At 40.4% G+C, this 25,158-nt stretch overlaps 1 protein-coding gene across 4 annotated transcripts in view; it reads left to right on the top strand.

Moving 5' to 3' along the window:
- Window positions 1–725: 725 nt before the first annotated feature.
- The window catches only part of ephb2b (eph receptor B2b), a 139,299-nt gene continuing 114,866 nt past the window's right edge, over window positions 726–25,158 (top strand). For all 4 annotated transcript variants that reach the window (XM_034205653.1, XM_034205652.1, XM_034205651.1 and 1 more), the window contains exon 1: window positions 726–875. In XM_034205653.1, the coding sequence (XP_034061544.1) occupies window positions 824–875 (52 nt within the window). In that variant the 5' untranslated portion in view covers window positions 726–823. The remainder of the gene's footprint in view (window positions 876–25,158) is intronic.

Below are 25,158 nucleotides of genomic sequence, written 5' to 3'. Positions count from 1 at the left end.
AACTAACGATAATCTGATATTATCAGATAATTGTAATACAATATTAATATTTAATATTTGCAACTTTTTACAGTTAAAAATCCATTTCCAAACAAGCAAATTACATCAAACGGCCCTAGGTGGAAGGCTAAGTGGAAAACTGTAAAGTGGGAACAAATTCAAAAATGAATATTGAAAGAAAATAAGGTATAATAAAATGTTAGCTTACTTTAATTGTTCTCCGTGTTTGTCACCTGTTATAGCGCCAAACGTCTATCAAGACGTGCAGATTAGAGCATCAGAGTGGTCTCCCAGAAGCTTTTTCCGACAATATAATCACCAATATTGCCAGGTCGAGTGGTGTGGAGGTGAGAATAAGTAGCTCCATCTTTTATAAATGTCCCACATGGTCCCAAAACACTTAATTATCACTAGGTAAGGCTGTGTGGACTGTCCTCTGGATGATTGACAGCGGGGTGAATTGAAGTGGCTGTGAAGGGGTTCAAGGGTCCTTTTTAACGAGCGTTTGCACTGATAATTCAAATGTTGTAACTCTTCCATCATAACTGATACACATTTTCAAGTAGTTTTTAATCAATAGCAAAACGACGTGATTAATGTAGCGCAAAATTGCGTTGCTGTGTTTCAGTGTTGCTCGATGCTCCCCTATGTCTGTCGTTTTTTTGGTTTAGCCCAAACTTGGTTCAGATTTGAGTTGGTTTTCTCTGCTATCTGGGGTCGCTCTATTGGAGGTGAAGGACCGCCTGTCCCTTCTCTGTCTGTGCTGTCAATGGCTTCCGGGACTTGTTTTATTTGAATGTCTGGGAGTTTTAAGTGACCAATAATGGATATTCTATGGATATTATGGACCATACCGGCTGTAATAGCTGTTGAAGGTAAGCTAATGTTTTCATCCCAGCGCGGTTAGAGCCGCATCTTGCCGGCTTTGAGTTTGAGACAAAGCGTGTGCATGGACGTTTGTTCATTTAATTGACCAAGCCTGCGGAAAATGTACCACTTTTCATCCCCGTAAATATGTATTAATTTGTTACAACGTGGCGTTTACTCACACTCAGCTCAGGCAAGGGATGGTGGTGGGAGACAAAAACACGCTCCCGCATCCCCGCAGGTAGACCACACTGATGTTGCTGAGTGTTAATATCGTTAATAAGGGAATAATATGAGCAAACGCTAGGCAGAAAACGTTACATATCTGTCAAAAGGGTCGCATGCTGTGTGTCCGTGGAGGTGTGTCACCGGTTCGTCTCAGTTGGTGAAAGATATACGTCTCCTTTAACCTGTTTTAGTATGTCCGAGTCCAAATGCGCATTAAATACACAGTACAAATCTTCGTACTTCATTTACAGAAGGCAATGCCGGTCTCTATGCAGCCATTTGTACCGAAAGCTTTGCTAAGCAGTAAAAGGCAGCAGGCAGCGTGGCTCAAAGCACAATGAAACAGGTTGAATGGCAAAAATCATCTCTATAATATGTGCTGTGTTTACAGCAGTATGTAGGCCTATGTGATGCTCAAAAGTAAAATACTGGTCATCTTATTACACTTGTTTACTAGATTACAAGACCTATGCACTAATGGGGACTATTATTCTGACATTTTATTATTTATTTTTTTAGAGATTATGAAAGCCAATTATTTATTTTTTTAATTAAAGGGTGTGATATGAAGCTGCATTTTAATTCACAGTTTCCCCTGTGTCAAGACAGGAGCCATTGGCCACAATGTGGAATGGAAAGTGTCAGCCCAGTCATCCATTTATTCAGACTATCTTCAGGATTCTGACAGGACACAAACATCTTCTTCCTCTGGTCAGTTTAACTTAACCTCGAAATTACAGGTGGAGCTGAGAACTTAAGGAGAATCTCATTTAAATGTAACCACAGGATAACTATTTAGCTGTATGTTTACTGTCAAATAATTTGTAACGTCCCTTATATGTAAAACAAATCTCAAAGGACATGTCAGGCTCAATGAAGGACTGGCTCAGGCTTTGACAAGCGCTGTGCGTATTTATGCAGAGTTCTACTGACTGCTGGTCTGCAGCTGGTTATGGTTTTAATGCAGTTTCATATCCAAGACCTAAGCAATCTTGAAAGCTTACTTAGATTTGTTCACATTAGCAAGTTTGACATTTTTGTCAAAGCTTTAAAAGATTTTCTCTAGACATCATTCCAGTATGTATTATTTTAGGACAACATAGTTACAGTCCGTGCACTTAAACCACACAATACACATAGAACAAACAATGTAGCCCACAACATGCATTTCATGCAATCCCTAATTTTTTATTTTATTCCAATATATTCAAAATATATTATCGTAATTTATACTCTTTCATCATATTTCAAAACGTTTCCCAAGCATAGTAAAAAACAGGTAATATTAAATGGTTATGCATACATTCATGTGCTACGTCTTAGTCTTTTAAATAATGTATTGAATATTAACATATCTGAATATATAATAGATTTACATAAAATATATTCAGGCAAACTCGTACTATCTCTGTGCATTAACTTGATTTAACAAATATGATTGGTTTTCCTTTAATAACGGACATCATGGTTGCTTGATTATTATCATAACATTTTAGTCGATTACATTTAACATTTTGTCTAAAAGCAAAGGAACTGCAGGATGTGAAAAATGCCAAAAATAACAACGTATTCACACAACATAGTGTTCCATTTCCCCGTGTTTATGTCTTTCTAAAACGCAAACATGTCCACGGTTACAGTTTGTCTATATCCGCATGCTAAAATATACTGTTTTGTAAGCTGAGAGCATACACTGCCTCAAATAGCAATCCGTACAGTTCCTCAGGAGTTTTTTCAGTGTATTAAAGTACACTTCTTACTCGAAAAAGGAAAGTGCCGTTGATGTTTAGTGTTTCACTGCATATACAGTAATATATGCTAAGCAGTGCCTTTCGGGCCCTTGGTGTTTTACATTCTGATTCGCACACCAGCTAGTCCCGCCGCCATCCCAATGCAGACCCCCTCCATTTTACCCTGTGAATCACCCTAGCCGACTGTCCAATGAAATTGCAAGGATGGTTTACGTATGAGAAATAAAGGGTTGAAAAAGAGGTCACTGCAGCCATAATCCGAAAAAAAAAAAAACGTCCCAGCATGCAACGGAAAAGAAGACCCGAGTGGATCACTTTGACACGTTTAGTGCCGGGAGACTACATTTGATCCATTGTTATTTTGTTTAATAAAGAGTAACATCTTCACATTGTTCTGTTTTTTAATGACGGACGTTATTGTGTGCTACTTTGCAATATTCGTTGATTGCTTGAGAATGATACTGTGGGAATGGTTTGATTTAAGAAAAACAACAACTATATGCTACTTTTTGCGTGGAGTTCAAATGAAATAGTAACACAGTGAGTGAAGTGTAGCAGTATTCTGTGGCACAAGATGTGAAGGATTACTTCTTGTTACAAATAATCAATAAATCAGGCAGGGGCCTTACTTGAGAGGATTATTGGATTAAACTGGGGCCAAATTTAAGAAAATCCTAGCTGTGTGTTGTAACTAGTATCCATTTTGTGAATAGTGTCGACACACCAGTTTGAAATATGCTTTGAGTTGCTTATGTTTGAATTTAGCCCATAAGCTAAATGTATCCAGACTACTCTTTTGTAAAAATCACCATGTTGGACAGCATATTAATGTTATTTACTCATCAGTAGCATTTACTAGTTTACAACATGAGTTTACCCCGTGGGAGGTGAAATAACTAAATAGTTGATTAGCGGTAACGCAATCTGCCATTGAAGCCAGTTCTTATTGGTTTAGTTAACACGAACAAACGGGCTCTTTTTGAAAATGAATGGAGGTAAAACTGCCAAGGAAATTAGCCCGACTGTCCAGCACGTCTATGAAAACACATCCCGTCATTAGTTTACCCCATTCATCGTCATCAGTGCTCAGTTGACAGCCACGCTAACAATGGCGCTCATCTAATTCTGTTGAGTGGATATTTTCCGATTCATTCCCGGTTATGAAATTGCAGTAGCCTGTATTGTTTGGAGCAGATGAAATGTACAAGACGGATCATTTGGCCTTTCACCCCCCCCTGCTCCCCCTCCTTCTTCTGTTGTGGTATTACAGTTTGAACCGTGCAAACACAGCAAATGTTTTCTGGGACGATTGGTGTTGCCATGTCGCAACAACAACCTCCTCCAGACTTGTGCAAGTTGTTGTTGTTGGGGTCCGCCGGCTGCTAAATGACTTTGATACAACAAATGTCTTTGTTTTGTCTTTGAAGGAACCCTAATGGGACAGAAACCACAGTAGAGGATGGCGAAGTAGGGTAGAATGAGATCACAGCATGGAGTCTTTAAAAAATGTCTAGCACATTTGATTGCATTTCAATATGCGCTGCGTTCCTCCAGCGCTCTGTTGAGCACCGGAGCCCACTCAGTTTAAAGTTGGCAAACACCGGCCAAGTTTAACATTTTTCAATTGTTTGATTTGAATTAATCTTGTACATTATATTACATTTTCATACATTGCATATTCTTTTCAGTACCATTTTTCCTCACAAAAAATAATCAGTATGACCGCTCAAGGCTCAGTATGATTGTTAATGTTTTGAACATCCTGCCAAGTTTGGTAAAGATGCTTTCATATGTAAATGCTGTAGCTGTTTTTGACCGGAATAGTTTTTTGTAAGGAATGGATGTGTGAGTGTAACATGGAAGCATTACGTTCTGTGGGAGAGTAACAAAGGACACACAGAGGTGGGCTCTGAAATGGGATTAGATAAAGGTAAAATGAGCGACCGTATACAATCCAGTGTTTTCTCAGTTCGCCCAATGAGCAGATGCGGGGAGCGGGCCTGCACGCCAACCGCCACAGTAGGCTTTCACAAAGAATCTGTCTCTATTCAAGCCTTAATCCATGCTGCCGAGGGCCCAGGCATTGTCACTTTGCATGCAAAATTTCAATTAGTGCCGGTACCAGTTGTTTCACTTGAAGGGGGGGGGGTGTCACATTTCAGAGACATCTATGGCTACCTTTAGGTTTTGATTAAGTCAGAAGTGTCACTGTTTTGCTTAGTAAATGTAGCATTTTCATAAGGTTGCTGAGTGGGCTGCTTTGCTTTCTGAGGCCCCTGCACTGTATGTATTCAACCGTGGTCTATGTCAGCTTTGTTAAAACCTTCACATGGGGGTTTCAGTGATGTAGGTTTGTGTCCCAGATGGCTCCGCGAGCAAAAAAGTTGCTCCTGGCTCCAGCATGTTCGACCAATTTAACTAAGGATACAGCTCAGGACATGATGGAGTGCTCCACACTGTTTCCATGCTTTCAGCTGTTTGACTCTGACGGCTGTGGTTCACCGCCATGAGCCAGCTCTTCATTCTTTTCGCCTTGTTCCTCTCAACACATATTTGCCCTCTGGAGGTGATGCTAAAATAGTGATGTTTCAGCTTGTGGTACATGTGAAAATTGAAGTTAAGGAAATCCAATAGCGGGTTCCAAACTGCGATAAAGAAGTTCTCAAATGGCTTCAGGATATCACTTGAAGCTTTTGACAAGCTTGATAGTTTGCTTAAAGGAGTCATTGATGTCTGTTAATCTATGATGGGTACTGTAAGTGTGTGGGCAGACATACAACTATTGTGTTTACCATTTGGCACAGTGTGCATTGGGTACAGGGTCCCAATGCACACTGGCAAATCTAAATATTTTTACACAGCGCATGACTTGGGTTCTGGATGTTGCTAGAGTGTAATTCCCACAGATCTACATGCTCGTATTGTGTATCATATTTAAGTTAAGTTTGCTTATGTTAACTTCCATGAGTGCACTGTACGGAGTTGAGAGCAGAAGGATCAGTTTACCAAAGTTCTGAATTTAAGTACCACACTGGGAAGTGCTAAATACTATACAAAAATACAGTATAACCCACTGAATGACAACTTCAGAAGCCAAGCTGAATTCGAGCTGTATCCCACAATGCACCACCTCCATAGACTGCACCTAGTGTCTCAACACTTAATATTTCTATATAGGTGTATACAGCATGCTCGTGGTACTCTCACAGGCCTTATATCACTTTCATCTAGATCTGCTGCATTCTAAATTACTTTGAGTATACACAGCTTCTAAAAGAAAGAACAGGTGTTTAATCTTCTGTCTCTTTGAACTGTAATCAGTTCTGTTTAGATTGCAGAGCCCGGCTGCTATTCGATGCTATCAGAAAATGAAAAATATTTCAAGAGTCAACAGGTGTTTCAAGTCTTTGTGGCCAGTATGTGATATTAGCCCCCCACAAGTGTGTTTACTTTAAAGTATGTCAAGTACTTTAGACTGCCTAGCTGTGTTTTAGACTTTCAATACAAATACTTGAATTATTTTGCTGAAAAGTACTGTGCACTTTTATGTCTAGCTCATGTTATAACGTGTGAATAACTGCATTGCAATTTAAAACAATTGAAGAACATGTGATAAATCAAAGCGCCTGGGAAGAAGATTAATAACAATGTAATAAAAATTATAATTTTTTAATAAAAACAAGCTTTGAGAACTGGGATTAGCACACGTGCATTTTGGGTACAAAACAATGAGAGAAACTGTCACAAGTACAAACTTGATTCTCCTGGCAAAGAAAGTGTGCCAATGTCTATATCTCTCATCAGATCTTAAACACACAAAGATAAAGAGCCGAAACCACTTTCACTTGTTCACTTAATATTAGAGTTGCTCATGTCAAACAACAGCCAGTGTTGGTTAAATAATGTTAAACGTTGCAGATAAGTCTTAGCATTTGATGTATCTGACTTGAAGTGGTTTAAAGGTGCCATTTACTTCTAAGGTTAATTGCTACTCCCACCAAACATACACAAATGAACTTTTAAATACTTTCCTGATTGTCTTACCCTTTTTTCTGGGACTTGTGTTTTCCATTAATGTTTGGCAGTAGGCTACACAAAGAAAGAAATAGAACATCTTATTTATGTTCACAAATGTATGCCATTTGAAGGGGCTAGGGGTTTAAACCCTAACCCAGTGCATGCTTGTCAAACTTGTATACAAGGCTTTTTCATGCACAACTCACTCTCTAAACAAAGAATATATCGAATTGAAATCACGCTGCAAAGTTATTATTATATCATTTAGACATTTATTTTGTAGTGAACATCAGATGAATAAGGGGGGTGGATATTTGTATTTGTTGCAGTTCTTTAAGGATAGGTGTGCTATTTGATTGGACGGCTATAATTGTTTCAGCATGGAGTTGGGAAACCAGCTTGGTCTGAAATAGACAGAGTATAGCTAGCTTTATAGAGTGTTACAGAGCATAGAAATAAGATCAAGATCAAATTGACTTAACAGTGTCGAGCAGTTCTTCTCTTTTGCTAGTTTGCAGACGTGTTATGAATTCATTCAGGTTGTGTAACTCTGTCAATTAATTGGAGTTTTTCCCCAATAGGAATACAGTTTGTATAAGGTCTTCTTGCTACTAGACGTGAGTAGTTTGGATACATAGACCCGTATGGAAGACACTTACTTTACCTCTATGTAACCTTTAAGTATTTCACACAGGAATTTAGATCAAGGATGTTCTTATAGCCTGCTATCTTAATTAGCACATGTTAATTGGCACCGTGCAGTCTCTTCGTAAGTCATATTTATTTGGAGGAGCCTGATTCCTCCTAACCCGATGGGAATAGAAATCATTAGGGGACAGTGAAATATATCTCCGGATATAATTCATAATAGGAAACGTGTAAGCTCCCACAATCAAAATGGCGGCCTAATTTGCTGCCCAATTCTTTGTGCAGTTTCCTTAACATGAAACATTTTCTAAGCATTTCTGATCAATATGTTTTACACATTATCTTTGTCACTATATATTATCTCTTTCTATCCATGCATTGAAATATTTGTTCATCAACTCTTTAAACACTAACCGACTTTGCACGACAAGCGGAGGTGAACTGATCGGTGTGGCCCGGCTCCTGTCACGTCTTTCATGTTCACGTTGAGTCATACATTAACAATATGGCGCTTATCATTTTCTACTGAGCGATGCCGGCCACTGAGCGAGGGCGCAGGGAGAAAGAGAGACAGAAGGAGGAAGAGGAGGAGGGAGAGTGTACCCTGAGAGAGGTCAGACCTCGTTTCAGAGACCCCCCATCCACACACACCCCAGGTACTGTGACACTGCTTTTATGAGCGCGCCCGGAGAACACAAACCCAGCGGATTAGTGTCTAGCTCTCAGTGTCCCCGGGAGCAGAGCCCATCGGCGGAGACAAAGCGGGCTGATTGCGTTGTCATCTGCATCACAAAGGGAAGCCTTTTTCTACCTGAACCGCTGGCTGAGCGCCGCGCTGCACATCACGTCTATCAGCGACTCTGGACCCACGTGACATCTGCCTTTTGTTTTTTGTCCATATCGGCCCCCCCCTCTCTTCCATTCTTTCTCTCCGACCCGCTCCGTCTGTCCACCATGGCCCCATATCAACAGCAGGGCGCCCTCACCCCTCCCCCTCTCGAGTGGAAACTAACTCGTCAGTCTGCATCAGCATTGACCGTTTTTCAGTTTTTGCCTTAAGATATGTGCTCAGCGCGGTGTGCATCATCTTCCCTCGCTACAAAGAGAGACTAACTCATTCGTCGTCTTGCCTTTTCCCCCTCTGGCTCTGGCTGGCTAGCTGTATCACCGCTCAGCCAACATGCAGACATATCAGACAAAAAGCCCAGTCTCCCACGGAGAAACACTAACACGTCTATCGGCCTCAGTCCGACGGAGAGAACTCCCTGGCTGAGGTGCTGCCTGGAAGCAGATATGTTCCGTCTGATTAGTGCTCTGGGCAGGCTATGACTGATGACTGTTGTCTTGAGTAGAGAATAAAGGCCGATCCAACAGCCATAACAGATAGATCAAGCTTCCCGACTCGGATTATCTTCTTATGTACATAGGAGTGTACCATTAGCCTTATGTTGGCTTTTATCTGCTTCATCCTATCATCATCAAACAAACTACTATTTTAAAGATGTCATCTTCCTTTATTATTTGATGACATGAACGTGCACCACTCTTTATCCTGTGAAACTGTATTTTCTTTCTTGGGAACAATCAAAGATGTCAGAACTATCTCAATCATAATAACTGCAGTTGAAAGGAACACTTTCTGTCTCCCATTTAAGAATACCTTCAATACTGGGTTTGACATTTAAAAAGCACAGGCAGGGTGGGAAAGGGAGGGCATGACTTTTTGTGTCCTACAGTGTGACAGTTGGTTCAATTCACACGCATTAGCTTAGAGAGTTGGGAATTAACACGAGGCAATTAACTTATTTGGCCTTTGGCTGCGACTTGTCTGGTTTGTAGCAAACTGGAACTCATCCTGGTTTTTCATAGTTTCATTTAGAAATGACAATGAATCCATAGACTGTGATTCAATCAGATGCAGTACCTTGTAACGGGGGACCAGGGAGCTTGGTTGACTTCCGTGAAAAAACTATAGACAGCAGCAGGGTTAACGGCTCTATATCCCCAATTACTTCTATGTAGAGCTGCATTACTTGTGCCACTTTAGTATTGGATTTTTCTTGGACACTTGTTGGATTTCTCTTGGTCTTGTGTGTTAGGCATAGTACAAATTAATACGTTTTATTATGGGCCAGTTGTATACTTCTCCCTTTACTACTTTTGCTATTATACCTTTGTAACAATGAATCCTGTGTGCACAGAAGAGTAGGAGTTTCTCTGTTTGGTCTTGACTCACAGTCAAGTACCTGGACTCCACTTGGACTCGATTATGTTTGTATCGACTACAACCCTGCTGCTAGCCCACAATGGCTAATTGTTAACAGCAAGGATATCATTTTCATCTTCATTGAAGAAGCGATCTACTGGGAGCTGCTAAAGACACTACAATTATACTCTTCAACAGAGTGGGATGCTCTTAATGGGAGTCTGTCCATAAGTGTCATTATACACTGCATATAAGAAACACTTAACATTATAACCTGAGCCGAGCATTGTGTGGAGAACAGGGCATGTTAGTCAATTTACACAGTCTGATATTTATGCTCATCAGCATAAACACGCATGTCCTTGTGACTGACGCTTCATTTAAGGAGTGGGCGTGTGAACACACAGGCAGAGTCTACTTTTCCCTTTTTAATAAATGATCAAATGCTATTGTTGAATTAAGGATATCCTGAATTTGCTTTACTAATGATTATGTTGTTCAAAGCCCTGTTTATTAGAGTTTGAAGACATTTAAGGACCAATAAAAGATCAAATGAAATCAGATAACATATGCCTTTATTGATTTAAGGGGACACATCGTTTTTGCAGCAGCATGAGGAAATATGTACTACTTACTGCAGAGGATTTTAGAAGGTGGTTAACAAGTAGAGTACACAGTAAAACTCTTAAATGTGAGGGTTTATTTAAGTTTAATAGCGAGATCATTTAGATTGATGACAGACAGCGTTAGATTTTCTTCTCTGAGCTCATACCACTGTAATCAGTCTACCTCGGTTTACAGGTCCAACATCAATAACGTAGACTCAGCAAAGATGAAACCCTCATGATTGTGTGTTTGAGCCCCATCAATTGACACTTCATCGTAGCCGTTTCATATTCAGCAAAGCCGGTGATAAATGCAGCGTTTGGGCAGAGAAAGCTTACCTGCATTTACATAATCACTCGTCTGAGAGTGGATCTAGTGTGGTGGAGCAATCAGTAGCAGCTGCCACACTCACACTTTGTAAGAGCTCTTTTCGATGAAATAACATCTTGTCCCACCTCTTGTCCCAACTAACAAATTCATTGTTATTTTATTCTAATTTCAAACCCGTTTAAGATTTCCAGCAGGAAACCCTATCGCTAAAATCACAACTCTTGGGCTGCCAAAGAAAGAGCGATACACGTCCTCTGGGGTCAATATAACAATGTCTGGAATCCCAATACAACCATGAGGTAAGGTAGCGTAGAAAACGGGAGCAAGGTAGATAAGGAGATGGTGAAATGATGACTGTTTTCCATGCCTTACTCTGGCAGGGCCTTTTCGAGGAGAAACCACAATGGATCAATTGAGAGGGCAGCTGGAGAATCCATAGAGACTCTCAGGAGGCCTGCTGTGCCTGTGAAATCAATACAGAGATTCCAGCTGAGACCATTAAATGAAACAAATGTTATATGATAGGGTTAACATGTAGAATATTATTATTCATACATACAATATGTTTTTCATCTGCAAATAATACAAGCAGGAATGGACGTCAATAAAGGAACCACAGATTGCGTTGTATTTCAAGCACCTACTATACATGCAAGCAGTCCATCATGCCGCTGACCCATTGTTAGCCTTAAGAACGAGAGGGCAACTGAGAAAGTAAAATAAATTGAAGCTTTATTATATTTGGTCTGCGTTTCATTGTAGTTTATTACTTAATAAATGAAGTACTATAGCAGCCGAGCGAGCTCTGCAGCATTCAGGGTTGCGGGCACTCTCAGATAAAAGCAGGCCAGCAGCCATAGCCCTGGTATAAGTGGACATTTCTCTCCCAACACACATTAAATCCTCAGTCATTTGAAAAAAGTGCTTGTTTAAGACCTTAAAAAAAGAGAAGTAAGGCATCTGTTTTAGTTTAAATGTGCTTATTTTCATCACTGATTAGACTTCCATTCTTTTTTTCATCTGGTTTTACAATTGTTGTCTTTGTCAGAAAACCGCAATTTCTTTTTAACCGTCCTTAATTTCAAATGTATTTTTTTGTCCAATAAAAGTCCAAAACCAAAAGTTATTCAGTTTACTATTATATTAAACGGCTAAAAGCAGAACATTGAACGAGCTGAAACCAGTTACTGTGTGGCATTTTTGACAGATCATTTTATTTATTTTTTAGCTCTTATTTATTTATTATGGAACTCTTGTTTTGTCACTGATTCTATTGCACTTAATCGCCATGGAAATCCACTTGTTTTGCCGCTCTATAGTCTGTTTATCCGGCATAATAGCTGTTTGACTTGAAGACCTTTTAGCCATTATCTTTATATAAACCAAACTTTTGTAAATTCAATTATTTAGCTAAGATTTGTCATTTGTGGATGCTTTTATCTAAAGTGCCTTACAGTATCATAAGGGAACAAATACATCTGTGGCATGGGTGGCCTCTGTTACTCACACACTGTGCTGTCGCCCCAGCCTCATCACACCTCTTCAATCTGCTTCCCTTTAGAAATGGTTTGACACTGTGTAGTGGTCAGGCAGCCACACTACATGCATAGCGCCTGTACAAGTTGTCAGGATCCTCCGTGTTGGAGTGATCGAAAAAGCATGTTAGGGAATAGCAGCCTGTCCTGATGCTCTGGCAGGGTGTGCATCTGGGGGGTTGAGATGCTCATGGGCCTGTCATGGTGCTGAGAGATGGAATAGGTAGAGCTGGATCTCAGTTCTCGCACTAAGCTGACACTGCCTCTCACACTGCCTCTCACACTGTCTCTCACACACATGCCCATAAACAGATTCTGCCTCATGACCCAACACGTGCTACAAAGCACAGTCTGCGCTCCGTGGCTCATCCTATTCATGCTGCCAGCAGAGAGCAATACATGGAGAATGATCATTCACATCTTTGCACCAGATGTCTACACTGAAGCAGTTCTAACACAGAGAAAGGCAATTGTTATTTAGTGGGAATGCTGTTAACAGCATTCCCACTAAATGTTATGCTACGGACAAAAAGTTTATTATTCCGCAGGCTTATTTTGGCCCTCTTCTCCTCCCGCATTCAACATCGCAGAAACTCTGTTCAAACATCAAAACGTTCAGCTCGGTCGGGAATCGATGGCTATTACTTTTATCATTCATAACTTTCATAATTCCAGAGATACATCCCATAATACATCACATTTTTAACCATTGAAGTCAATGGAGAAATTCTTCAGACTTCAACAAATCTTCATGCGACTTCAACTGCTAACTGTTCATTCATACTTTCACTCAGAAACCTCATTCCAACTTTAAAATGTTACACATCTTTCTGACATTAGTCGTGTAACACTTTTAAATCTGATTCTTACTTTTAAAGATATTAAACATTGTTCAGACCTTGTTTTAGAGGTTTTCTTCAGATTTTAACATTAACTAGAGTGCGTGATGTCACAGCTAAGGGTAGGAAATCTTGAAATTTGCCTTCATATTTTTTTTTAAACTGCCATAATTCCCAAACCCTACATTCCTGAGACATTATTGTTCATGAAAAACGTAGGAAAACATCTCGTAGCTTGAAAAATGACAAATAATTAGGCACAAATAATAATAAACAAAATGCCTCTTGAGGGCATGAAGTGACAAAAACATTCAACATGCCTCCATTAAAGCCCATTGTAATTTCAGGCAGATATTTCCTCACAGCAGCAGCCACCTACCTTTAGTTAAACTGCCAAAAAGGCCACATTATTAACCTGAAACTACACAAAAATTACACTTTAGATACTCAACTTCCTCGACATGCTTCACGTTTTGAAATTTCACAGATATCTGTTACGGTTATTCGACAAAACGTTCACATGTAAGAGGTTTATCTCTCATTCAGAACAATGGAAACCTTTGATCTCTGGACACCTCGTTAGCTCAAATATAAACACCTGTGTAATGGAACACGATGATGTCATAACACACAGGTGTTCGTGTTTGAGCTAACGAGGTGGTCACTGGACTTTAACAGACTGTCTGAGCCTATTCTTTTCTGTCCGATGGAGACTTCATACTGACTTCAACATGTTCCACCTATTTTATAAATTATTGGTGAGTGGTGACACACAGCTGTCGTCGTTAGCTCAAATATAAACACCTGTGTCATGGAACACGATTATGTCACATTGACAGGTTTGGTAACGATGCAGCCATCAACGCATCTAAGCGTATTATGGGGTGTCATCAAATGCCGTTGCCATGGCGACAGACCACTCGCCATGAAGCACGATGTCGCTGTAAGTCCAATGGACACGGTCCGATCGTCCCCCAAACTTCGCTTGTACATCACTGGTCCAGCCCTCAACAGCTCTACGCTAAATCTGAGATCTCACCATATGCCGTTTCCATGGAAGCGCATCCCTCGCTATAAAACATGATGTCGCTAACTCTTATGAAAATGTTCAAAAAGTGCTCAAACTTCACATGTGTGCTAACAGTCCAGCCGTGAAGACATCTACAGGACATGCCGTTGCCATGGCAACACAATGCTCGCCTTGAAACACGGTTTTCTCATAACTTCAGTGAAAATACTCCAAACAGCCCAAAACTTCACAGGTTTGGTAACGATGCAGCCATCAACGCATCTAAGCATATTAAGGGATGTCATCAAATGCCGTTGGCATGGCGACAGATCATTCGCCATCAAGTTAGTTCAAAAGTTTGCAGTTCAAATATTCTGCTGCTTTTCCAAGCCTTTTTACTTTCTTTTCTTCTCTCATCACACATTCAAGCCCCCAGTGTTCATGTATCATTTCAATTCTTCACTTTCTTCTTACACCTTACATTTCAGCATAGCAGTTTAGCGTCAGCTTTTCAGCATAAAGCATTCCCACTAGCAATTTCTTCAGGAATTGCATTCTCTAGTTTTGTCTGAGCTTCAATTTTGCGTCACTGAGCAAAATTAAAAAGCTTTGTCATTTTAATATGTGTCTTTTGCTTTTCTTCCCACAAAGAGAACCTGTAAAAACAGCACATAACGCAAAACATTCTTCCTTTGATCTCAGTGCCTACGGTATAACGTCCTATTTTGCAGGAATAGAAAGTGAGACCCATAACAGTGTTTAGTGGTTTTCCTACTTACGGACAGATTTCTGGCATGAGCACGTACTAATCTGTTTTTCACAGATACTAGCAAGCTCATTTTCTGTCTCACACACACACACACACACACACACACACACACACACACACACACACACACACACACACACACACACACACACACACACACACACACACACACACACACACACACACACACACACACACACACACACACACACACACACACACACACACACACACACACACACACACACACACACACACACACACACACACACACACACACATTAATGTATGAGCAACTCCTGTCTACACTACTTCCAACTCAACACTTCTGGGGTTGGGCTGTCAGGCTTTTTTGTAATTATAGCATTACTGTGGAAACCAGAGACCTGAAGATGGATTAGTGGAGAGGAAGTGTGAACACAAGGTCAGGACAAAGATGGCTAATACTTTGTCGTACTCTTACTCAATTTGATCTCATCACAATACCTGCCACATACTGACAAATAAACAGCCACATGTGGAAAAATGAACATGCACAGACATCTTATTCTTGTCATTGTTTCAGCCAAGGCAGGTGCTTTGAGGAGCCTTGAGTTACCTTGTGTTGAGTACACTGGCAGCTTCCTGAGTGTCTTGCTGGCAATGAGATTGGAATCGTGTTAACATCATTTCTGCAGGTAGTGAGCTCTATACTCAAAACCCCAGCACACAGTTAAAGATCAAAACTGTGAGCTATCAGTGAAACAGACATTTTACATTTTAAGGTGACAAAGTATCTAGTTGCACCCTTTTCAAGTAGAAAGACCACACAACATGAATTCAAAAATAGTTATTACTGAAGTGATAATATGTGATGGCGCCGGAATTGTCAACGAGCCAGGTGCAACCTGACAAGCCCAATGAACCATTTTCTAAAGGGTATGAAAAGCCTCTCTAACTCCAGTACATGTTCTGTTTCTGAATGTTACGCTGCACTCCAACCACCTTACAGATGGATATAATGATTTGTTACCAAAAACAAAAACAACCAAAGCTCGAAATGACACCATGAGTAGGCAAGGCAAGGCAAGGCAATTTATATAGCACTTTTCAGCACGTGGCAATTCAAAGTGCTTAGTCATATGGCTGCTTATAAACACCATTGTTTTAAGAGACTAACTTTTTTTAGCCTTCCGACTACAAGGAAACCCTGGCTCGACAGATTCAAACAGTAGTTGGACTAGACCCAGTTTCTCACCCTCCACAATTGGGGAAGTAATCCAGTTTTTATTTTTTGAACAAATGTAAGCATAAAAAGAATCATTTTCCATTTCCAAAAGTGACAAACAGGTCAAAAGGAAACCGTAGGTCTCAAGATGTTTGCCTTTCAATGGCTACAAAACGGTGGTACTAGCAATTCTCAACACCTAATCCTTGATGTGACAAAAGAAGTGTGGTAAACTCATTCTCACACACACTCATGTGATGAAGCTGGAGGGCATCAACAGCTCACTCCTCACATGCCCAATTTGAAAACACCACATTTAAGGCCATCTTCACCTCCTTTGTCCTGTTCTCAGCTTGTCCCGTGAAAAACAGCTTTACCCTCCTTCTCTTCTTTTCCTTCTCTGGCGCCACCTGTCATCCCCACGCTAATGTGAACCCTAAACAGCCGGAATAGAAACACACCACTTCGCAGAAAAAAGAATGACCTGTCACTCTGTCTCTGGGATTAGAACATCACTGGTGCCAAATGATTTAAGGGCCTTTTGCTATGGTGTCAATAGTGACATGATTGTGCCTCTGGCCATACAGAAACATATGTGCTTGTTTTTTTTGTGTTTTTTTCTGAAGGCGTTCGACAGGCGGTACCAGATGTGTGCGGTGAATGGTGTTGGATTTTATTTTTTTCTCACTTGTGCGTGTGTCAGTACAGCTGCACGGAGGAAGAGTTAAGTCTGTCTCACACGGAGTGAGTAGGAGGTGAGAACCAGCAGGTCTAATTGAGGCGGTTAATGGCCTGTCAGAAACCATCATTCTACCTGAAGTAGCACCCCGAGAAGCTCTTCATCACCGAATGGAATCTGATAAAGCAGGTCTTATTCAAAGACAAGCCATTGGGCAAGACGGGGGACTTTAAAAATGTAAACAATGCTTGATTTATAACGTCACGCTCGACTACATGTGGAGTATTTATGGAGCTCCGGGTATCGTCTGCAACAGTCCGTCCTTGTTTTGTTTTCCTCTCCTCTGCTTTGTTGCTTTTCTTTTCTACTCGGGCAACTTTATTTCAAGGCAAACAATTCCAATTGAACTACCCATTTCATCTTAAAACAAATAAATCAACCACGACATAATTCAATTAGCTCCCAGTGAAGTCTTGTTTATAGATTTTAAAAATCTAGTGGTAATTTGTTGCCAACAGAAGTAGTCATATCTCTGGTTGAGTTTTTTAGCTGAATCCCCAAAAGGGAGGGGAAACTGCGTTGAAAAAGTCATTATCCAGTCACATTGGGACATGTCTTCATGTGTTTTCACTAAAAACTGCTAAGTACATGGATAAATAGCTTGCGTTTTTTTTTCTTTCTGTTTTCCTTGCCTCAGTTGGCCTCAGCGATGTCTTAACCACATCCCTCCCTTCAGAGTCCAAGCCCCATTCCTCTCTGCCTGGCTCTGGTCCCGGCTTAGTCCCGACCATCCTCCCCGGCTCTATCTCTGTTCCTCCCTCTGCAGCCACAGCCCCGATCACTGCTCCCAACCAAAAACATGCTTGGTGGGAAGGTTTTATGCACTGTGCACATACTTGCATTTCAGTACACGCTGTTTTAGGAACTTGTACCAAACGGCTTACCGGAGCAGTTTGGGATCAGTACTCGCCTAAGGGCATCTCAACGGAAATAGGAGATGAAGCACATTTAATTCAACCTCTTTTTCTAGCTATGTGGCTACCTCTGATTTGTTTTGAGTGTAGGATTTTAAGTGTAGCCGAGGCCGAGGGGGGAGCTATAGAAACGGCTGATGGGTGGGAGGAAGGGTGTATTCGGCATCATTGACACAGTGAATTGCTCCTCTGGGATGCACTCTGGAAAAGGTGCAAGGTTGTGTGAGAAGCAAAGTGTGGTTGGGCTTAGCAAAACAGACATTCATTATATCGGAGCTTTGCAGCTGCATCACATATTTCCAAGTAACTGCGGTCCATCGGGGAATTGGCTGTGTACAAATCATAGCTCGATATAACAAGTGGACAGACCTGCATTGCATAGCTCTGAGGTTTAGTTATGTAGGTTCAGGTGTGTAAGAAGACGCAATAATGAAGTTCATTAGATAGATCGCAAAAAGGACGTTGGCAAACGCGCTACAACAGCCCAACATATTCCCATTAGGGGAAATGCGCTGCACTTTCAACAACAATGTAGATATAAAAACACACATGCATATAAAAAAACATTTTCACCAACTTGACAACATGCGCAGGGTTTACCTAAAAGAGCTGCAAGAAATGCTGCAAAGACAAACCGATTGAAACGGGACACTAACAAGTGAAGCGCACACAGCTGGGACCAGAGCGCTTGTTGACATTCGGGGGATTATAAAGTTGGCCAACTGTCACAGATTTAGTCTGCTTCATAATTGTAAGTGTATTTTCAATATATTTGAAATGACTATTAGCAACGTTAGCTAGCTAGCTTACAGCAGGTCTGCAATGATATCAGAAGGAATCACGCGATCACATTGTTCAAATAAACTTACATTTTAAGTACATTTCTAACAACATTGACAGTTGGTCAATTTATAATCCCTGAACATGTTGTTGTTTCTTAATTTGCATGTATTTTGGCCTATTTGTGTTTTTTATTTACATCATTTTTGAAAGTGCTGAGCGTTTCTACAAATGTAAGTGTTTTGGGCGGTTGTAGCGTGTTAGCACCTGTCGGCCACCTCAAACATCAGTGCAGTATAAAGGGATACAACATAATTGATCCATCTTCACCACAATCACACAACCACCCAGTGTGAAACAGAGGAGCATATGTTCAAAAGAATCAAAGCATGTTTAAATATATTTATGAAAACTGTAGGGAATGTGTCAGGCATAGTTGTAATTGCCCTTGATGCACTTGTCTAAAAGGTCACGAGAATCATTTTACAGACACCACGCACAGTAGGTGGGGGAAAGCAAATGATGATGAACCACTTAAGATGGCGTAGATGGCATTCATCAAGTTTCACATTGAAAACTCATCACACGTCAGCATTCAAACTCATACTCATTCTGGCTAGACGGTGTTTTAACCTCAGTGTCCAGCTCCCTGACGGCACTACACAGGAGTTAAGCTCTCTCTTAGAGATAACAGGCTTTTTGCTATCTTTTTTGCTCGATAATCAGTTTCAAATGAGAGCCGGGCCTTTGTCAGACTTCATACAGTGACTCTTTGATTCAGCCAAAAAGCCTATTGCGAAGTGGATGCAAGGCAAGGCAAGTTTATTTATATAGCACCTTTCAACACAAGGCAATTCGAAGTGCTTTAAATGCATATGAATAGTCAGCGAGAACTCATTTATACAATCTCAGCAGCAAGAGCTCCATCGCAGTGGATGATCTGGGTTTGAATGATCAGCTTTTCTCCCTGCATTTCTTTCATTTTCAGTAATTGTCTTAAAGTCTGAAGTGGATTTGTCTTTATGCAAGCAAAACTGGCTTTATATGTATCTTACGAAATAAATACAACAAATCAAACTTGTTGAATTACAGCCAAGATGACTTTGTGTTTTCTTTGGCACAGTTTCTTTTTGTCAGCCACGCTGTTTTCAATCAGGAAAAGCTACAATAAAGAAAGTGACTTTTTGCCATTTATTTATTCCGCTGGCATGTTGTGATCTTCCTTCCAATAGAACATTTGATTCTAAACTGTATTCCATTTTCCACTGCCCTCACTTTTCATCTCATTTGTAATCATTGTCTGTTTCGGTTGTTCCAAGGTTTATTCTTCCTATTCAGTTTTTTACCAAATTACCGGCAAATCAGAATCAAGGTTGGTTTTCGGTCTTTCATCTGGTGCGTTTTAAAACAGGATGTTAAGAAAAAAAGGCTGCATGAGCAATACCTGTGTGATGACAACTTAATAGGATTCAGAGTATTTAACAGTGGAAAGAACTTGCCCAATTGTTGGTGCACATAATAGCTACTTTGTGCTTTCTGATTAGCCTACTAGCCCCAATGTTGCTCCCACACTTTTTCATAGATATACAGAAAAGCATCATCCTCCATTTTTCTGGTGATCATCTGAATTGTTTAATCCAGTGAATGCAAATAACAGTTTTAATGGTGTTCATTTGGGTCCCCTACTTATGTGTGGCTTTACGGCCCCTCAGCCAATGCCAACAGGACTTTAAACGGCTGAGTAGGAGTCGGATGTGATTTTCAACGAAGACCATCTGCACAGAAGATCTTTCGCTCGTGCAAGCAGCATATGCTTCAGCATGTAGATAACAGGGCTGGTAAACACGCTCCCTCCCTGACTGAATTCACCTGCCATGACACGCTCCCTGTTGGCCTCCATCTTGCTTGGGAACTATGAGGGGTTCATCTTAAAGCCCCCACCACCCCCACCCTCCTGTCCTCTTTCAAACACAGACCATCACGTTCACACAGAGCAGATCCATCAGTAGAGCATGAGTCATTAGTTCCTTTTAGCTCCCTGGCCAGTGGACTCAAACCGATTGCATATACGAGAGAGACCCAGGGCTGGGATGCTCATGGACTTACTGCATACAATCATCACATATTTGTGTTGGAAAGCAATATCTTGAAAAGACTTAAACCGAGTTAGTTTTCCTTGTCAGCAGCAGTATTTAATGTGCAGGTTTGTGAAGCCATGCTTGGCAGGAGGAAGTCTGAGCAATACATTAGAAAGACACATTATGAAGCTGGCCTGGGAGCGCCTTGGGATCCCCCAGTCAGAGCTGGTTGATGTCGCCAGGGAAAAGAAAGTTTGGGGCTCTCTGCTGGAACTGCTACCCCCGCGACCCGACCACGGATAAGCGGGAGAAGATGGATGGATGGATTATGAAGCTTGCTATAAAAAAAAATGACGGGAAGGAAAATCTTACCCAATCTCCTCATTAAAAGCAGAAGTCAGCGTGTCATTTTTAGTTACCTGTGCTTCCTTTTATTACCTAATGGCAGCCAGAATTGGGAGATGGGCTCAGCTGGGGGAGGCAGGGTCATTCTTTCTACACCATTGGGCAGATGTGTGTTTATTTGTTTGAGGATTATACGTGTAGGTTCATCGCACTTTGTCATCAACACATCATCTCCTGCTTTTAACAATTAGTATTCGGTGGTAAGCATGTAATGTACATGTATTACACAGCTGAGCTACTTTAAACACCTATGGGGGATGTACATGAGAGAAATCACATGCACTTTTTAGTATGGTAAGCATTTAAGAAGTGATGCTTTGCATTTTGATTGGCTTTTGGGATATACTTATGTATGGCTCAGCTATACATGCTAAGCCAGAGGGGGGACAAGGGACTGTGAGGTTAGCTTACTATGAACCCTCGAGGACTATCTGAACTGCAAGATCGTATGTGCAAGAGCTTAAGATGGCTCTATAGATAGATGGATAGATAGGTGGGTAGATGGATAGATAGATATAGATAGATAGATGGGTAGATAGATATATAGATATATAGATAGGTAGATAGATGGATGGGTAGATAGATATATAGGTAGATAGATAGATAGATGGATGGGTAGATAGATATATAGATATATAGGTAGGTAGATAGATGGATGGGTAGATAGATATATAGATATATAGGTAGGTAGATAGATGGATGGATGGGTAGATAGATATATAGGTAGATAGATAGATAGATGGATGGGTAGATAGATATATAGGTAGGTAGATAGATGGATGGATAGATATAAAGAGAGACAAATAGGGGATACACATTTAAAGGAGTTTAAGATCCCTCAGCAATAGCACAGAAACTACAAAGGAGGATATAACCATTTATTTCTCCTCCTCTCTGCGTGTTCTAAAAAATGTTTAGTTCCTTTTTTTCACAATAAGTGATAAAAACCATTTTTGGTTATACCTTGGAAAGGGGACATAGTATATCTTCTTTTTAATCGTCCATGTGTTTGGTTTGTGAAGTACTTTGAGTTCTCTTTGTGTATGAAAAGTGCTATATAAATAAAGTTTGATTTGAAATGTCTGCTTGGATTAACTGAAGGAGTTCCTTACTTGTTTTCCTGTTAAGAGATGCTTCCATGTCAACTGGGAGCAGATTGGCGGGGGATTTGCCGTTCTGCTTAATCATTGCCTCACATCATGCTCTTTTTAGAACGGATATACACACTTAGACTGACACGTTTATGGTTCTCTGAAAAAATAATCGACAGATTACAGCAGAGATTTGATCTGGGTTAAGGGTTAGCCACGTTATCCATCAATGGGCCAAACAGTGTTTCCTAGAGAGAGCTATGTGTTGTCGCTGTGCTGATTTCCATACTGTTCAGGGACCGGAGGAACCATCTGTACTGGCTGCACTCGAGAGACTTGTTGTCCCTGACAGCTATCAACAAGCCAGGGAAGCAGCTATTCAGCTTCTTAATAAAACACAGGCTAAACATTACTTCTTGTATTACTAGCCAAACTCTCAGGGTCAGAGATTGCTACTTCTGTCTTTTTACTAATTGTATTATGTTCTAGGGCTGCTCGATTATGGCAAAAATCATAATCTCGATTATTTGGGACAATAATTGATATCACGATTATTAAAAACGATTATCCATTTACTTTGAAAACATCTATTTATCGAAAAAAAATTGAACAGTATGTTGTTAACAGTTGAGTACCCTGAACTTTAAGTAGAATTCAACTGAAAAAACAAAACACGTTTTATTTCGATTACGTTGTTTTCGTAATCGTTGCAAGCCAAAATCGTAATTGCGATTAAAATATGATTAATTGAGCAGCCCTATTATGTTCCTTAATGCTAATATCTCACTCTTTAGGAAATACATCTGCAAAAAGTAGAGAACATATCTGTATTGCTTACCATGTGGGGATAACAGCCCTCAACACAGACACTCAGTTGATTCACCCTTCCTATCATAACCTCTCTATAGCTGGCGTTACCACTCTACAATTGAAAGCAATGAAGCTTTTATAGAATAATTGCTAATTCTACCTGGTTTCTGATACATTCAAGGTGCTTGATTTCATAATGTCTTTATTGTTAAATAAACACAGACGGTACAAATAGACATACGGAAAGTGTTGCCCTGACCCCACTCGAGTCTGATTGATTAAACCAATGTATAGTTGGATTGGCACATTCATAATTACTCAGAGCATTATGCTGCTGATTTGGCTTAATAGCATGCTTGATACACGGGTCAGATATGTGAGCTATCAGATCATTTAAATACAGGACATAAACAGGTTATTCTATTATGTGTCTTGTTCAAATGTAGTGGATCAATAATGTCATTCTAGAGGAAAGTTACTTATTATTTCACTTACCTGGTGAACGTACCACATGTCAATGCTAGTTTAACGAGTACCATTATCTGTCAGTAACGTTGCACTCTAAGCCTTCATTAGTGTTTCGTTGTCAATGTTTCCCAAAAAGCCATCATTCACATCAAAGCTGATGTGGAGTCATGCTCGTATATAAATAGCTCCAGTCGACCAGCCAAGAGACACTGTTTTCCTCCACTGAAAGAATCTTGGTGGCAACATGATACCTCTCGTTCTTTGTTCTTTCTTTGTTCAGAAAACACAGAGAAGGTAGCGTTTGCAGTGAAAAGGCTGGTGCTGATGTTGCCACATGCTGATAATAGAATTGATAATATTTGCTTTCTGTTTCTGAAAAGATGTAGCCAAGTGATCTTATTGTTCTCACACAGGCAGGCAGGGAGTACATTGGATCAACCATACAGGTATAAGCACAGAAGACAAAGAGGATGACAAGTATTGGGCTTCGTTCGTAAGCTACTTGAAACTATGCATGGTCATGTTTCCAGAGGTTTCAAACGCCTCTGATCTGCTGTACTGCTCTACACATTTAGTCTAATATTGACTTCATCTAAAATGAACATTAGTTGAGTACCTTGCTGTTGCCCAATGATCTCTTCCCCCCTTTTACACGCTGCTCGGTGTAATAGCCAGTATCCACAGAATGAAAGCATTTAACTCCAATCAATGGGATTTATGGCTCCTTTAAAAGGCAAAGGTGTCTTTCCTCTCCTGAAAGTGCTGTTTTGGCTGTCTTCCAGCTTGGATGGGACCAATATGTATGATGAATTGTTATCATCTTGGCTGCCTGCTTAAGATTCACACTTCCCTCCAAGTGTGAAAGGGCTGCAACATCTTCCTGCATTAAGCAGTGGTGAAGCGGATTGAAGCTACGTTTTATCTGCCAACTATATGTCATGTCTTTACTCTACAAGGATGAAACCAGACAAATATAAACCAAATCAATGCAGCCAGAGCTCGGGATTTATTGGACAGCTTACACACATCCGATGCTTACTTTCCGCAGCCTCTGGTCCATGTCTCCTTGATGCACGCCATTGGAATTCTAGCAAAGTGATGTTCATAGAGCCATTAGAGAGTGCGTTTTCCTCCCCTTTTTTCCAGATGAACTCACACAAGCAGAATAAATTGGGAGCAAGTGTCAAGGAGTGAGTTCTGTGTGGGTTAACAGCCATTTTCTCTCTGGTCTTTCTCATCTGTTAGAGAAGGGGAAGGAATGTACATCAAGGTTAATACGAAGAAGACACGGAGTTGATACATCAACTCCAGGACAAGGCTTTAGCTACAGTTAGCATCTCCTAGCTCACTCTGTCATTTTCCATTTCCATTGTCCACCCTTTAATGGCAACAGTTTTTACTTTAAGCTATTTGGAATAGACGTCCAACATGTGTGAGGCATCGATGTGTGGACGCATGCATGTACGTGGTAACAGCTATGACACACATGCCCTTGTTTAGCTGCTGCTGACGTCAACATTTTCAGTCAATGAAGGGAACAATGTATGTTCTATACATCTATATACTCATATGCGCCTACTACGATCAGATGGTCATTATTTTGTGTGGGATTGATTGAAGGAAACAATCATTCTAATCCACGTTTGCTCAAATAAATGTTGTCTTGAAATGTCAAATATTTAGGATTAAAGTATTGTAGTATATCATTTTTTAAATAAAGCTTAAATCCCAAAGTTCCCTCCAGAGGGAGTCTCTCTCTCAGCATTTGGATGCATTCAGATTTTTGAAATATTTGTATTATTAAGAGTTTGACATTGAAATATACTGCTTTTAAATATATATATATATATATATATTCACG

The sequence above is a fragment of the Gymnodraco acuticeps genome, unplaced genomic scaffold, assembly GCF_902827175.1.
Source record: "Gymnodraco acuticeps unplaced genomic scaffold, fGymAcu1.1, whole genome shotgun sequence".
Lineage (NCBI taxonomy): Eukaryota > Metazoa > Chordata > Actinopteri > Perciformes > Bathydraconidae > Gymnodraco > Gymnodraco acuticeps.
Note: the sequence above shows the minus strand (reverse complement) of the source record. Positions and strands in the feature narration are given on the sequence as shown.